Source organism: Sinocyclocheilus grahami, unplaced genomic scaffold (assembly GCF_001515645.1).
Source record: "Sinocyclocheilus grahami isolate Dianchi unplaced genomic scaffold, SAMN03320097.WGS_v1.1 scaffold440.1, whole genome shotgun sequence".
Lineage (NCBI taxonomy): Eukaryota > Metazoa > Chordata > Actinopteri > Cypriniformes > Cyprinidae > Sinocyclocheilus > Sinocyclocheilus grahami.
This window is the reverse complement of record NW_015505619.1, coordinates 541476-558943: the sequence shown is the minus strand read 5'-3', so window position 1 is coordinate 558943 and position 17468 is coordinate 541476. Positions and strand designations below refer to the sequence as shown.

Below are 17468 nucleotides of genomic sequence, written 5' to 3'. Positions count from 1 at the left end.
TATATATATATATATATATATCAAATAATAGTTAATCAAATGTGTTTTGTATCAAAATAGCCTACATCACAAAACATAACACACAAAAATAACAATTTGTACATGATGCATGTAGTTTTAATATTTCACTCCATGGTTGCCTCCATCCTCACCAATTAAAAAAGTTATACTTCACATTCTGCATATGTTCATAAGTTCATACAAGGAGAGTCATGTTTAAAAAAAAAAGAAAATAAATTAAAATCTGCTCACACTAAAAGAAAGGAAAGTAATGAGACTAGAAGCAATGAAGGGGGATAGTGAACTAAAAGCAAACAAACAAACATTAGGAAAGAGGAGGCCAGAAGCACTGTATAGGGACTGAGCAAAATTAATAAATAAATAAGAGGAGGCCAGAAACAGTGTATAGAGACTGGCTGAAAATAAATAAATAAAGAGGAGGCCAGAAACAGTGTAGGAGCACAACTAACTAACTATAAAAAATAAATACAATTGAAAGGAGGCCAGAACAGTGTGAGGGCACAACTAACTAAAATATTTGGAAAGATGAGACCAGAAACACAAACAAATGGATGGCAAGAGAAGACTAGACAAAGTGTAAAGGCAAAACTAACTAGAAAGAAAGAAAGAAAGAAAGGAGGCCATAAACAGAGTAGGGGAACAACTAACTAACTTAAAAAAAAATGTAGGAAGAGACCAGGGGGCTGTTTCATAAAAGACGCTATGAAAAGCGGGGATTAAAGTCCAAAACCTGACTTGAAATAACCTAACAAATCAATCGGGACTAAAGCGGTTTCATAAACAACCATTTAAAGGGATAGTTCACCCAAAGATGAACATTTGGTCATTAATTACTCACCCTCATGCCGTTCCAAACCTTCGTTCCTCTTCTGAAAACAAATTAAGATATTTTGATTAATTCTGAGAGCTCTCTGACCCTCCCATAGACAGCAAGGATCCTAACACAATCAAGGCTCAGAAACGTAGCAAGGACATCGTTAAAATAACCCACATGACATCAGTGGTTCAACCGTAATTTTATGAAGCAACGAGAATACTTTTTGTGCGCAAAGAAAACAATAATAATGACTTTATTCAACAATTCGTCTACTCCGCGTCATCCTATGACAAACAATGTATTACAATGTATGTATGCGGATATATTGTTTAATTTCAGATCAAAGAGTAAACAACGTAAACAGCGTATCAGCGTACAGTGCTGCTGACACAGAACAGCGTACGTTGTTTACGTATGTGATACTCTCCAAAATGACGCTATAGGGTGACGCGGAGGAGACTAATTGTTGAATAAAGTCATTATTTTTGTTTTCTTTGTGCACAAAAAGTATTCTCATAGCTTCGTAAAATTACAGTTGAATGTAATGAAGGTCATGTGGATTATTTTAATGATGTCGCTATATGGGTGGCGCTAAATGGCACTATAGGGTGATGCGGAGCAGACGAATTGTTGAATAAAGTTATTTTTGTTTTCTTTGTGCACAAAAAGTATTCTCGTAGCTTCATAAAATTACGGTTGAACGTCACATGGATTATTTTAATGATGTCCTTGTTATGTTTCTAAGCCTTGATCATGTTAGGATCCTTGCAGAGAGCTCTCAGAATGAATCAAAAATATCTTAATTTGAGTTCCGAAGATGAACGAAGGTCTTACAGGTTTGGAACGACTAATGACAGAATTTTCATTTTTGGGTGAACTATCCCTTTAAGTTCACACAATCTCACTAATTCGATCCAGGTTCAGTGAGTATTTGATGTTCACGCTTATTCTTAAGCAGCCCTTATTTTAATGTCGATCATGGATCAAATCGATCCACCATGGCAAACAGCGAATATTTGTGCTGTTTAATGCATTTGAGACATTGTGTTTTCCTCAGTGCATAACTGACACGTCACAGGTATATTTTTCATCTCTAAATCTGTTACAAAGTCATGCAAATATATCCATTTTGCTGTCAGGAGTGAGTGAGGCTTACGCGAGTGAACGAGCGCTGCTGCACGCATGCGCGCTAAACAGACGGAGCACAACAGAATAGTAGCGCAATAATTCTGAGTAAAATATGTATTCTGCTAAAATATTTGTTGTTGGACATTAAATGTGAGACATGTAGAATTGTAATCCTTCATATAAGTGTATTTTTATCACAGCAGTAACTGTAAATCACATGTAAGCTGGCTAATACAGCCCTAATTACTAGTTCAGATGAGTTAAATGTGTATTCCTCTTATCAGTTCAAATGTAGTCTGATTTCTATTATTTATTTTCATTTTTAATTCAGTGATTTTAACTTTTAATTTAGTGTTTTTAATGCTTTAATGCTTTAAAGAGCAATTTTAGATTGTAATGTTTTAATGATCTACTAATAAGCATAAAAGCTACAGCTGTCATAAAACCGAGAGAAAGTCTGCATGGCTAAAAACTGCTGATCACCTGAATGCGCAAGTAGCAACTATGTTAAAATGGTTTCATCTTATCTTAAAAAAAGGGTCATTACATTTTGGGTACAATATATTAAATACAGTTGGTTGTAGCCTATATTTTTATTTTTATAAGTTGCATTTTCTGTATACTTTTATTTTTGGACTGATAATAAAGTAAAATAATTGTATGTGAGAGTAATAACAATGTGTTCCTATTGGTCAGTGTTAGAGGAGCTCAGCTTAGCCTGACAGTTAGCCTGCTCCTTAGCAGGTTTCTCAGAAAAAGTTGCCACAGTGACTGAGCTTGATCTATGGTAATTTTGCATTCGGAAACCATATCAAGTGACAATAAGTCAGACTAACTGAAATAAGCCTGGCTTATTTGGTAAACAATATGAAACAGCCCCCTGATCTCTTCTTTCCTTTGTGTTTTGATTTACTTAGTTTAGTTTTTTGTTTTGTTTTGTGTATTGTTAGTTAGTTAGTTAGTTAGTTAGTTAGTTAGTTGTGTCCCTGCACTGTTCTGGGCTACGTTTCCCAAAAGCATTGTAAGCCTAAGTTGATCGTAGCTCCATTGGTTTCAATGGGTCTACAATGTACTTAAGCTTACAATGCTTTTGAGAAATGCAGCCCAGGGGCCTGTTTCATAAAACAAGTTTACCAAATAAGCCAGGCTTATTTCAGTTAGTCTGACTTATTTTGAACCAAATCAACTGACAATACGTCAGACTAACTGAAATAAACCTGGCTTATTTGGTAAACTTGTTTTATGAAACAGGCCCCAGGGGTGCGTTTCCCAAAACTATCGTTAGCTAACTATGGTCGTTAGTTCCACTGAACTCTGTAACAACGGAACTTGCAACCATAGTTGCTTTTGGGAAATGTGCCCCAGAACAGTGCAGGGGCACAACTAACTAACTAACTGAACATAAATAAATAGAGACTAGGCACTGCTAACTAACTAAAAATAAATAAATAGAGACCAGGAACAGTGAAGGGGCACACAACTAATTAAGCAAAATAAGCAAATAAAAAAAAGGAGACCAGAAACTGTGTAAGGGCACAACTAACTAACTAACTAAAATATTTGGAAAGGTTCGACCAGAATGAAACAGGCAGACAGAGATAAAGTACATATACTATATACTATAGTATATAGCATCCAATAGAAATATACTATCTATGCTAAATTGAGAAGCATGTGTATTTGTTTTCTACACTTTTTCACCCTAAACCTGCATATTCATCTAAACAACAACATAAAAGCCTCTTGTGCGAGACCCTCACATTGAAGTGTTGTGTTTAAAACTGTCAGAGAGTGCAGCCATGAGAGGACCGTGGCTCCAAAACATATCTGGACTCTTAAACCACACTAAAAACATTTTCACTGTATTAGATAACATAATATCAAATCAAGTGGCATTCATTTGAAAATGAAAAAGGCACTTCAAGCAAAACATTTCATGCATAAACTTGCAACCTAAAAAAAATCAGCTTGACACCAGCTGCTTAAAAAAAAAATCTGATTTTGATCAGACTCAATAAAACTATATCCAAAATACATTTAAGGCCACTGTATGAAATAACAGTTTGTTGACAGTAATAAAGGGTGTATTGTAAAAATGAGAGGTGACCGTCTTGTCACTCTTTCTAGATGATCATCCATCTGGTCGGAAAATGAGGTGTTGCTGTGCACTGTGGGATCTGGACCGTACCTTTAATAGTGAGAGTATTTTACGCCAACTCGTCTGGTACCATTTCAGAAGTTAGCAGAAACCAAAACAAAGCCATTAAACCAGATTTCAAGTTGAATTTCTTCAGAAGCATCAAGGAGCAAAACCAACACCTGGGCCGAAGATGAGGGTCAGAAGGCTAATAATGAGTCAAGGGGAAGTTTCTGGAAAGCCAAGTAAGATAGATGCGTCATTGGAAGTTGGAGAGACGGAGGGCCGTGGCAGCAGTCCATGATAGTGGGGCAGGTGGTGCAGCAAAGGGGCCGGCCAGGTCAGAGGACAAAGGTGTGAGGTCTGGACCCAAGCTAGTGGGTCAGAGAGAGCCAGCTGGCTGACCACACTGCACAGCTGAATGATTCAAAGGTTAAAATCAAACTGTGGAAAATGGAAAAGCTGAAGAAAGTGTAGGTGAGTACTCATTCTGTGTCATCATTTTTAATTAAAAAATTTTTTCGACACAAACACGCAAAATATGTTTGAGCTATGGACCTAAAATAATACATTATTCATGTAAGTTATGGGAAAAAAGTGTATTTCTACTATTATATGCTATCAAGCAGTGATATTTTATAGTATTTCTTAATATTTTAATCAATTCCGTGTGATCAATTTAATCAGTTACACCTTTTTTACGTCATTTTATTAGGTTTTTTTTTTTTTTTTATCTGTCTAGCTGTATTTTTATTCATTTCAGTTTTAGTTTTTGTAATGAAGTACTTTAACTAGTACTTTATGTAAAATTATAATTATTTCAGTTTTTATTTCATTGTTCCTCTAATATTTATATTTTGTTACAATTAGTGGAAATCATTTTTAATAGTTTTACTTTTGGTAAACAATAACAATACTACTATGGACCTTACTATAGTACTCTATTGTTTATAGAGGATTGTGAAGATATTTCACTGGAGCTTGGTCTTCAATACACTATTTTATGTTCTATTTTGTTTTACATCTTTAAGCATTTATTTATGTTCAATGTCCTTTGTCATTCATTCATGTATTCTGCTAATAACTGATGTTAGAACACTGTCATTTTTGCTACAATTTCACATCATTAAAAAAAAGTACCCAATTAACACGTTGTTGTTGTTGTTGTTGTTGTTGATTTTATGTAAAACCCTAATAGACACTTCAAGATATTATAAAACCTGGCAGATAGAGGGGTAAAAAACAATATACTAATATTAATAATATGAACATACTAATATTAATTAAAAACACATTAAAAAGGTGATTTATAACATCATTAAGGTTCTATATAGCATTTTCAAAGCATGGTTCTGTATGGAACCCTATAAAAAAGGTTCTATTTAGCACTAACATTTAGCAGGGTAGGAAAGAAGTTAAAAGTTACTCCAGTCTTCACTGTCACATGATCCTTCATAAACCATTATAATACGCTAACTTTGTGTTCAAAAACATTTATTATTATATTTAGTGTTGAAAACAGTTTTGCTGCATAATATTTTGGTGGAAACCGTGATTTTTCTTCTTCTTCACGATTCTTTGATGAATAGAACTTTCAAAAGAACTGCATTTTATTTACATTATAATCATTATAAAATGTCTTCACTGTCACTCTTAATCCATTTAATGCATCCTTGCTGAATAAAAGTATTAATTTATGTTAAAAAAATCTTACTGACCCCAAACTTTTAGTTTAACAGTAGTCTAAAAAATAGTGAAGCAAGCGGCAGTTCTTTTGAGAAAATGCAAGAATCGTTTTTTCTTTCTCTCTCTCTCCCTGTAGTTCAGTCTATTGAAATTAGTCAATTTGTTTACTTTATATTCAAGATAAAAGACTGACCGTAAGCAAGAAAAAGCACTGGGCAAGTACAAGTGAAGGATGTTGAGTTTGCTTGAGGGAGAATACTTAAAAAATGTTTTAAGAGCTTAAAAGTTCAGCTGAGAACAGATGCCCTGAGGATCAGGTCCAACACTATCAAAGTTCAGGCAGTAATGATGGATCTTACCAGCGAAACGCGAAAGCCCCCAGGAACCAAAATGCATGAAACTCTTTAACAAGGTACCAGTGAAGATTCAACAAATATTAAGGTAGAATAAATGTACCAGTAATAGAACACAATTCAAATACTCTGGCAAAGCCCCGCAGCACTAAAAGACAACTCGGCAGCTCGGCGAAGTATAATGCAAATGCGCTATCATACTTGTACGCTAATAGACTGTGACGTACTGTTCCATTAGATTACTCTCTCTCAAGCTGTTCTTTCCAATCTGCTTCAAATCTAGAGTCAGACAGTGAACATGCCGGCTGTGTGGCCCGTCCATGTAAGGTCTCCAGCGACAGCAAACTGTGAACCTGCCACCTGAGGTGAACTAGCCTGAGGCGAAGTTCTCGTGTGATATTATTCATTCCAACGGTGGACAAAAGCAAACACCGATGCAGCAGCTTGAGGTCGGTTTTATTATTTTTTAGATATTGTAGTCCTATAAACATTTCATTTCGGTAAAGGAGGAGCTGAATGCTCTCGTTGAGAAGGCCAACTCCATTGACGAGACAGAAGCCTGTTATAGTGACAGTCTGAGGAGACAGAACACAAGTAAACGTCAGGCGTTTTCTCAAAGCTGTAAATATTTAGGGAGACACCTGCCTGCAAGCATTTGTCATCCTCAAGGCATTTTGGTATTGTCAGTTTATCTTCCAAAAATAATTTCGCTCTGTTTTCAGCTCAAAGGAACTGAAAAACCCTGAGCATCTTCTGGAGGATGAGTCTGGTTCAAAGACTCGAAGACATTGGGTGGTGGATCTCCAGGGAGAAGTTGACATGCTGAAGACAGGAAATGCGGGTAAATCAGATTCGGCTACATCTTTATTAAACAGATCACCTCTTTCTTATATCCTGAGATCCAGGGGCATAAACCTAATTAGAAAGAAACTGGAACAAAACAAAATCATGTTATATGACAGAACCTAGACAAAATTAATGATTTGAGATGAGTCGGTCTGAGGAGCTGACAGTCACGAAAAATCTTCATGACAAGTCAAACTTGGTTAGAGAGCTGAAAGCTTTTGTGATGGATAAGTGGTCTGAATGATGTATTGTAAGCGTATGTCCTCACACTGAATGTATTTTACTCCCACATGTCTCACAGTTACTAAAGAATCAGACAGTATTCGTTCAGTCATTTTTTTGTATTCAAAACGGAATGCATTGAAACATAATAAAGAAATGCAATTTGTCATCTCATATTTCTTGACATTTTCAATTCACTGATTTTAAAATACTGGGCACCTTTTAAAATGGAAAATTAAATGTTCTTGTTATTTAGGCATCCATCTGTCCTTAATCACAGTACTTACAAATAAAATAAGTGCTTCCGCTGATATTCAGAGTCACAGTGTCAAGTGACTCCTGTGGTGGAATGAATCAATGATTTAAAGATAATCTCTACACACATTCAGCAAAACCTCTGCACTCGGAGCTGTCATTTAAAAGTCAATGCTTCTACTACAAGTGCCAGTGTAGAAGAACAGATGATTCTGACAGGGACAGTAATGTGAAAGGATGTCTAAAGGTCACTGCAAACTTTTCGAACAAAACTAAAGCTCCAGCTACGGATGCACAATATTATGGTATTATAATAGTAAAAAGGATTGTAGATTTTATTTAATATAGTATTTATAATATTTAATGAAATATCCAAAACTAATTTATAGTACATAACTTATAATGTAATATTTATATATTTTTTTTAAATATTTATTTTGTGCATGATTGTTTCTCCTATTCTACCATTTAATTATTGGCCGTGACGTTTCATTAAAAGAACTACCAGCTCAGATTTTTATATTGTTGCATCTCTAGATTTAAGACTAATAAATCATAACATAGCACTAACATGCTGTAAAACCCAACCGTCAGTTTTACCAAATGAAACAAGATAATTTTTTGCAAATACTACTGAATAACTGATTATATTAAGTAGAACTGACTGAGGCAGGTTTCATTTTCCCAGCATGCTTTGCTTCAGACTATTAAAGGAGAGTAAATGTTGAAATTAAGTGTTATTATGTGCTTGGGCACAAGATTAATATAGGGGGAGATCATTTAATATGAAGAAATGTTCTCTTTTTGTGGACTCAAATGGAATAAGTTTACACTCATAAATATTGTTTTTTAAACTTAAATGGTTTAAAGGCAATCAGTTTCCTCCTGATTTGAGTTAACTCATTGGCTTTTACAGCCCACAAAAACACTAGGAACTTTCTTAATAGCATCTTGTGTGCGTACAAAACATAGGCTATAGATTTATTATAGATGTTCTTACCCAGTGGTTCATTTTAGCTCAGATGCGCAACAAGATTTGTGACTTCGCTCGTGTAATTATTTCAACAAAACATTTTAAAAACCGTGCACTACCAAATATTTTATTTAGCCACCTTACTGATAATCATAATAAGATTCTACTGAAATGTAATGTGCGTGCCTTAATATCTGGCATATCTCATCTATAACCAGCCACCAAAGAACCTGTGTGCTTAATATGCTCATGAAGTCTCTTGCCTGAAGAATACAATGATTAATTGGCAACATTAGGCCCCTTTTTGGGATTTATTCAACTAAAGACTTTTACATACTAACTGCAGTTTAAAATCTGCCTATTTTGTGGGTATATATAGCAATAGTTTCGGCCCAGATCCATCAGAGTGCATCACGTGAAGCGTAGCATTCTCAATGGGAATATGGTGATAGCTGTATTAAGCAGTGTGCTACACTGAAGGCCTTAGAGCTCTTGACTAATAGGCTGCATGAACATTCATGTGAGAAAGTCAGAACCAAACGTGTGTAGAAATTAGTTCATTAGGCCATTAAAGTAACTTGATACTCATTATCGCCCAAACATGCATAAAGCAATAAAGTTGTGAATATTAAGCTTAGGGAATCATAAAAACAACTGTCAAACCACAATGCAGCTGCATATACTTGGTATTAAATGTGAAAAAATAATAATAATGCAACTTCAATTGAATGGCTTACGTAACATTAAATGCTTAAGCTCAAGGTACTGGATGAGTTTTCCAGCTCTGGTTAGAGGAGTTAGGAGAAGGTGGCCTGTAGAGAGAGGTTGGAAATCCGAACCGTAGTAGAAGTCATTGTATTTTCTCCCACTGTGTAAACTGGATTATTTTTTTAGTCTAGTTTTTCCATCACCAAGCAGCATTTGTAACTGCCATGACAAGACCATGCATAATTTAAACTGCACAAAACTACCTGCACATACGTTGGCGGTTTGGGTGGCCGAAGGGAGCCGGTGCAATGCTGGAGAAACCAATTTTTCCAATGCCGTTTGGTGCTGCATTTTTAATTCCATTTCTAAGCCACTAGAATTTCCACTGGTTGAGTCAACATTGCTATGTGGAGCTGGTCGGGATTCTCAAGAGTGCAGGAGTTATACTTTTAAAAAATAAAAAAATAAAAAAAAAGGGGAAGAAAAAAAAGGGGGGGGGGAATATATCACCCAAAAATAAAAATCAGATGAAAATGTGCTCATCCACAGGCCATCCAAGATGTAGAGTTTGTTTTGGATAGATTTAGCATTGCATCACTTGCTCACCAATGGATCCTCTGCAGTGAATGGGTGCCATCAGAATGAGTCCAAACTGATGAAAACATTACGATAATCCACAATGTCTTGATTTACAAATTTGTTTCTTACAAACGCAGCTTTACATTATTTCAAAACAAGACATCTTTCTTTCAATAAGAGTCCTCCATCCGTAATATTTCTTTTTCCAGTGAAAGTAATCTTGTCTGATTTAGGAGAGAAATATGCACAGATCAAGCACAAGCAAAAAGACCAAAACAGCTCTAAACAAATATGCTGGTGGATTTGGACTTTGTCACTGGAGGAAGCATTATGGATTATGGTATTTTGACCAGTAGTAAACCATTAAAATGCCTTAATGATGGATTTGTTTCTTACAAATATGCAGCATTTCTTAGAAACGCATAGCTTTTCTTTTCACATGATGTTAATTGATGGGCTGGAGTCATATTAATTACTTGTGGATTGTGACGTTTCTATCAGCTGTTTGGACTCATTCTGACGGCACCCATTCACTGCAAAGGATCCAGTGGTGAGCAAGTGATATAATGCTACATTTCGCCAAATCTGTTCTGATGAAGAAACAAGCTTACATTTTTGGCAAATTTTTATTTTTGGGTGAACTATTCATTTAGGGAAATTAAAATATAAATGTTTACTTATATAGTTGTTTCTGCATGCTACATTAAAATCAAGTAGTTTAAGAATGAAATCACCCAGCAATACTTAATATTCATGTATTAAAAGCTAGTAGTGTCAGCCTGGAATTTAATGAATATTGGCCGCATAAAGAATGTCACAAACCATTTAGTGGTTTCTTTTTTGTTCTCTTTTATTAAGCTTGAATGCTTTATAAAAGGCTTTTAAATGTCTCAGTGGATTTAAATACAACAAGCTCCTTGAAAAATCAACATCTTTAAGGAAATTAAATGACATTGAATCTATTACGGAGTTTATTTGAAATTCAAGTCTTGAAGAAAAGATCTTCTCCCAACCTGGAATACAAAAAGAGGACATGGAATCAGAAACATTCAATAGGCACTTCCAACATATCCTTGCATTTAAGCACAGCTTACCTGGTACTTCCCCAGTCACCTGCCAGGTTGTCGGCTACACTGCGCAACATCCAGAATGTTTTCAGCACTTGTTCACCGTCACGTAAAATAAAACACTGACCGAGCCAAGCAGAACATGAACCTGCAGATATAACATTGTGTTCTAACCAAAGCCAACACAGAATTTAACAGCGGTCGCTTGCAAGGTAACCATAGTTCCTGACAAATTACCACAGTTACTAGCAGGAAGTGAGAAACTGTTGCTTGTTTAAATCCTGCTGGTAAATGCAGTAGCTACATCATTATGCTGTCAAAAAGCTTTCCCCACTGACATCCATTCAAAAGTAACCACACATCTTACGTAACAAAAAAAAACAAAAAAACGCAAGGTAATTTTGCAGTTTGGTTACCATGGTAAATTTTTCTAAAGGGTATTGGTATTGGGTCATTTTGTAAAAGAGGTGGCATTTCCATTTAAATTTTTCAGAAAAACTCCAGGTGTCAAAGCTACAGTGCACAACTTTGCGCTATTAATTTACTTTCTTTCGAATGCAACAAATTACCATTAATTTACCACTGGCTGGCTTGTTTTCATATCAGTGATGTTGTAACTTATTAAAAACTAATAGGAAGCAGTATCAGTGCTGACCAACTTTGATTATTTTTTTTGAAAAACTAACATTAATTTTTATTTTTACATATTAAGCATTTTTATTTAACAACAGAGATGACTTAAGTGAAAAATGTGAAACCACATAAAAAAAATAGCACATTTCCACAATTTAATGCGGTATATAGACTTAAAAACGTTTTAGTACACATTTGTGACCCTGGACCACAAAACCAGTCATAAGTAGCACAGGTATATTTGTAACAATACATTGTCTCGGTCAAAATTATCGTAATTTAAAAAAAAAATTTTTTTTTAAAATTCTCATTAGGGTATTAAGTAAAGATCATGTTTCATGAAGATATTTTGTAAATGTCCTACCATAAATCTCTCAACTAAACTTTTGATTAGTAATATGCATTGCTAAGGACTTCATTTAGACAACTATTTTCTCAATGTTTAGATTTTTTTGCACCCTTAGATTCCAGATTTTCAAATAGTTTAGCTCAGCCAAATATTGTCCTATCCTAACAGCATGTCAATGGAAAGCTTATTGATGTATAAATCTCAATTTCAAAAAATTATGACTGGTTTTGTGGTCCTGGATCACATATTGTAACGGTTACGGTGTACATTAGCCATCTTAAAATTGGTGATAACACCTGCCAACTGAAATATGTAGCTATTGAACAAGTAAATAGAATTACCAGGGTCTCTTTGTATTCATTTAAACAGTACTGGGATCAATTCTAAATCACTAAACTATTAATTTGTCGCATATATATGGGAATACTAGGCAATATTAAAGTCGGAGGCATACAGAGCTAAATTAACAGTTACAGTGTTCCATTCACAGGTTCTCCCTAACTAGGGAAGTAGGCTATTGTTTAAAAAAAAAGTGTGGTAATGTTACTGTGTTTGGCACGTTATGAAGGACTAGTATGGTGTAGTATGTCTCTGGTTAAGCATACTTTACCTTTCTCCCACAGGACGGAGAATGAAACGGCAGGTTGAGTCCCGTTACCAACTACCCCGATGATCTGTGCAGTGCGGTGTAAACCGGCGGCGCCGCGCTTGCTCTCCACTGCGGTCTGATACACACCTCTGACCTCTGAACCCTCTGCTTTCACACGGAGCGTGGAGCCCAGCTCATTGCTCCAAACGCCCGTAATGTTACAAGAACTGACCTTCGGTGATCAAACGATCATTTTAATTAGGATAGCATGCATGACAAAATCAGGATATGGATTCGTAATTTCTCTACACTTAAAAGTCAAATACCTTCATATCCAGCGTTGAGGACTCATTTGCAGACACCGTTCGAGAGGTGATCAAAGTCACAAAAAACAAATACCACATTAATGAGCTCATCTTGGTCCAAAACTGTGGGACACAGTGGGTCATGTTTCACGCTTCACCCTGCCTAAAGTAATCTAGTTAATTAATTTGCATATGCAGGTAATCATGTTATTGGTCATATTTAAATTAGGGTTGCCTTTTTCTTTTTCCCTTGTTGGAAACTACTAATTAGAATGACCAGAGGGAGGCAGTGTTGACTCAAAATATACATATTTAATAAGCTCAGACAATATAAAATGACTGCGTGTTGTATGATGATTTGTTAACTGATTATCCAACAGCCGGGGTTAGTTTTTACGCCAGCTAATATCTCTCATGGTATGTTTTTTTTTTCTTTTTTTGAAAGTCGTTTTGAATATGGTTACATATCTGTAACAAATTTCTAGATGATTACATATAGTATAAGTCTTTAAAAATATTTAAGATTTCCACCTTTATTTCTCAGAAGATCGTGGAATAGCCTATAGCCTACTGTTCAAAAGTTTGGGGTCAGTAAGTTTGTTATTTTTAAAGGAAATTAATGCATTTATTTAGCAAGACTGCATTCAATTATTCAAAAGTGGCAATGCCACCATTTATAATGTTACAAAAGATCTCTGCTGTTCATTTGAAATTTGTATTAATCAAATAATTCTAATGAAAGAAAATGTATAAAACTTTTAAAAAATGTTTCTTGAGCAGCAAATCAGCATATTAGAATGATTTCTGAAGGATCGTGTGACACTGAAGACTGATGCTGAAAATTCTGCTTTGCATCACAGGAATAAATCATATTATAAATTATATTTAAAAAAAAAAAAAAAAAAAGTATTTTTGATCAAATAAATGCAGCATTGGTGAGAATAAGAGACTTTCAAAAACATTAAATATTTTACTGGCCCCAAACTTTTGAAAAGCAGTGTGTGACTTTATCACACTGTGTGGGGTAAGTTGTCACAATGGAACCTGCCATTAAACAGCCAATTTTAGGCTTCGGCTAATTGTAAACAGTAAAATCAGAATTGTAAATGCAAAAATGCAGGTGGCATACAATAAGAAGGAATGCTCCCAAACTCTGTAATAATTATCTTCCAATGCCATTTTTTTATTCCCAGTACATCTGGTATTTTATGTGAGCATGCCTTAGCTGATTTGAAAGTATATGCTTCAGCTGTTGGAGAAAATCTTCCTCTTATGACTCAGCAAGTAAACATTGTGTGAAATGACAGGTTACTCCAGGCTGCTGCGCGGCCTTGTGTGCCATTAATGGTTTTTCACTCAACAGCTGCAGAGAGGAAGCAACACTCATGTGGCATTTCAGAGAGCATTATGTTATGTGCTCATTATATTTGTTCAGAGACACTAACGCTTTTTATTTCACTTTTTTCTTTTTTCCATTTTTCAGGGAACTGCTACACGCTTCTGTGTATTTGGATAGGCCATGCAGCGTTTGTATAGATGAAATCACATGTGAGTAACAGCAGTGGTCCTCTGGTATGTTTTATTTATTTTTAAACATGTGATATTGCTGCATAAAAATACCTACATATATAAATATGTACAAGTTTTTGGGAGGCTAGAGAGCTGAAGATTGATGTGTAAATATTAATAGAAGTTGCAGCTTGTGCCTGGAGTGGCCTGATTTTATTTTATTTTTCTGTCACTCGTGTTTTGGAAGAACAGGTGTGTGTATCTTTGTACCTTTGCTCTCTTTCGTCTCTGAAAGGATTATTGAGTCGCTTGGGTGATTGTTGCATCAGTAATCCCTGTCCCATTGGACACAATTGCTAGTTTAACCCTTTAACTGTCACCCGTCCCCTCTGTGGGACGCCTAAGTTTACGTCACTATATTACAATTCAATTCTAATCTAATCATGACAAACTATGTATCGTTGGAAAGGTCTAAGACTCCTAAATAGATATTTTAACAATGTTTTTGTTAAAAATTATGTAGGAAAAGTAATAGATTAATTTTTGGCAAGAGTGCACCTCAAAAATCTACGTCATAACAGGAGTTCTTTAGAAATCACACTTTAGAAATAATCAGAAATTATATATCAATTGAAACCTTTAAATCTCAAAATTCAGCCTTTGAAACCCATTTAAAATCAAACATTGCATTACCATGAAAATGGTACATCAATATCATGTTACAAAATGTTTTCGTTCATGAATTATAAAAATTTAAGTTTGGATCGTGCACTTTCACGTCTATGTTCAAAAATGTGAGTGACAGTTAAGGGGTTAATAACAAACTCCAAAATACACAAGGAAAATTATGTATATAGATTTTTTTTTTTTTTTACTATGCAAAATCTTTAGGTCAGTGGAAAATATTTAAAGAGTCTGAATGGAAAATAAAAAATAGATTGAAATTATTATTATTATTATCAACGTTGAAAACAGTAGTGGTGCTTAATTTTTTTATTTTATTTATTTATTTTGAAAACATTTTTGAAAACATTTTCCAGGATTCTTTGATTAATAGAAAGATCAAAAGTTTAGCATCCATGCATCTTTTCTTTGTCATCTAATGCAATTTAATGCATGAATGCTGAATAAATAATAATAATAATAACAATAATAATAGCGATGATAATAATAATGATGACAATAATTATGATAGTCAGTAAGACTTTTCATTAAGATTTATTATATAGTATTATATAATATTACTTTTTAAATTGTAAATGGTAAAATGGTACACATATTTTTGTAAGTTCATAAGAAAAAGTTGCATTTTCTTGCTTTTTACACTTTTTATCATTTTTATATAAAAGTCTATGAATAAAGTCTAAAATATTTCAATGTAACATTTAAACACTTAAAAATTAGGGTGGGGGGACACTTTAAAGCTATTAAATATATATTTTAACATATAACTATTACAAAATACAATTATTTCTTTTTCATCCTGGGTTCAGAAAATGTCCCCATCTGAACTCTGCGTAAATCCAGTTGTGTGTGGGAAGAACTGACAGCAATAAATCTATCAGTGACAAGATTACAGTGCTGGTTGTTCTAAAACACTCTTTATGTCTTTCTTTCTCACTGTTTGTAATTAATTCAACCAAAACAGTGGGGAAAATCCTGTAAATGTCCTCTCATAACCTTCCTTCATCTCACCCACACTCCTATCCCAACATCTGCTGCATGAGATCCTGCTGCAACATCTCTTCTCTGATTGACACCTCTATTTCCCCAAAGGCAGAATAATCTTCTAGAGATACTGTCTGAGCAGCACATTGTACCTGTGGGGAAAGACATTGACAAACTCAGCTATTCATTACACAATATCGATCAAGTCTGGACTGAGATTATTTGCAGTTAATGCATGATTTGATGGGATGTAGTATTTGGAGTCTTTGTGTTGTACATGAAGATTGCTTTCGTTTCTTTGCTTTGCATCAGTTGGCTTCATCTCACAGTTACTTTGAATTCTAATCTCTGACAAAACACAATTAAGTTTGCGAGTCATATGAGACGAGATGAGTTGGGCCAGACCTCAGAGAAAGATCTCCTTGCATGAAGCCTTTGATGAGCTTCAAAGCACCTCAAAAGGTGATCTGGTGCAGTCCATCCAACAGCTGCTCTACATTTAGCATGGAGGGGTTTCAAATCTCAAACTGTGCATTTGTGGTTTGATGCTGATGTTCAAATGTACCATGTTCTGGGATTGCATTTTAATGAAACACTGTAGGAGAGACCGGGGCTTATTGTCACATAGTACTGTATATATCAAAGCACGTGAAGGTCCAATTATGCAAATTCTTGTTCTCTCTCAGTGATGTTAGTATCAAACACCTAATTCAAAGCAGTCGTAAAAGAAAAAAATGTATTTTGTTAATTCTATCCCATAAACAAAATGTCTGTAATGTAATATTATTAGGGCTGTCCCCTAATAGTCGACGACCAGAAGAGGCTTGGTTGACCAATTTTAAATAATCCACAGGTGAAGTCACGCAGTCCGTGTAATACAGTACATCGGGCAGGACATCCAAACGCTCGCCTATCATTCATCGACCTCAAATATTGCTTATCATCTGAATGTAAGTATTAGCAACTTTACATGGCCGCTCAATCTAATGTTAGGCTAACCTAGAAAAATGTGCGCTATATTAAGTGTCTGTGCGGAGTGTAGAAGCGCGCTCACTGCAGGACAGATGAAGGAGCCGGTGCAGTCACTTGCTCTTAAAATACTCCGTAATTTCTGGCCATACAGATAAGAGTAATACATCTTTCGAATCTGTAAAGACTCTATGTTTATTTATGTGCACTCACAATAACAACAAAGCATTACACTTTTGTAAAATAATGAAAGCAAACAGGATGCGCTTTCTGCCGTCTCGGTCTCTGTGAACTTGAGCGCTAAACTCCGAAACTCTGCGTATATCTTTGCATTACAGACATGAAAAAATATCAATAGAGAGAGAAATGTCTACTTTCAAATTAACCAATTCAAATATTAAAAAAAAAAAAGTTTTACTTAGAATGTGTGTGTATATTCTCTTTTTTATTAAAAAATTTATATTTTCTCTGTAATTCTCCTCAATTTTGCTTTTTTAAGTAAAATGATCTTGTTTTAAGTATCTCAACCATACAATTCTTCTGTCTTGAATCCTCCATCATCACTGGCACTGTCCCATCCTGGCAAAGGTCATGTCTGACAAACTGACAGCAGTTTGTATTTGTACTTCCTCCATGGCCCCTCTGTCTCAAGGT

General features: G+C 35.0%; 1 protein-coding gene across 1 annotated transcript; it reads right to left on the bottom strand.

The window, feature by feature from the left end:
* Positions 1-10571: 10571 nt before the first annotated feature.
* avd (avidin) lies at positions 10572-12827 on the bottom strand. Its single transcript, XM_016233853.1, has 4 exons — positions 12690-12827; positions 12385-12595; positions 10820-10940; positions 10572-10738 (listed from the first exon to the last, which is right to left on the bottom strand). Exons 1-4 carry the CDS (start codon positions 12810-12812, stop codon positions 10708-10710), a joined length of 486 nt encoding a protein of 161 aa, XP_016089339.1. The 5' UTR covers positions 12813-12827; the 3' UTR covers positions 10572-10707.
* Between the last annotated feature and the right edge of the window lie 4641 nt (positions 12828-17468).

Excerpts from the sequence above, each read along its gene's own strand:
- avd (XM_016233853.1), bottom strand. The coding sequence starts at position 12,812 with ATGACCCACTGTGTCCCACAGTTTTGGACCAAGATGAGCTCATTAATG. Across the intron at positions 12,596-12,689 it reads CCTCAACGCTGGATATGAAG|GTCAGTTCTTGTAACATTAC; the intron begins GTATTTGACTTT and ends TGATCACCGAAG. Across the intron at positions 10,739-10,819 it reads GGTGACTGGGGAAGTACCAG|GTTGGGAGAAGATCTTTTCT; the intron begins GTAAGCTGTGCT and ends TTTGTATTCCAG.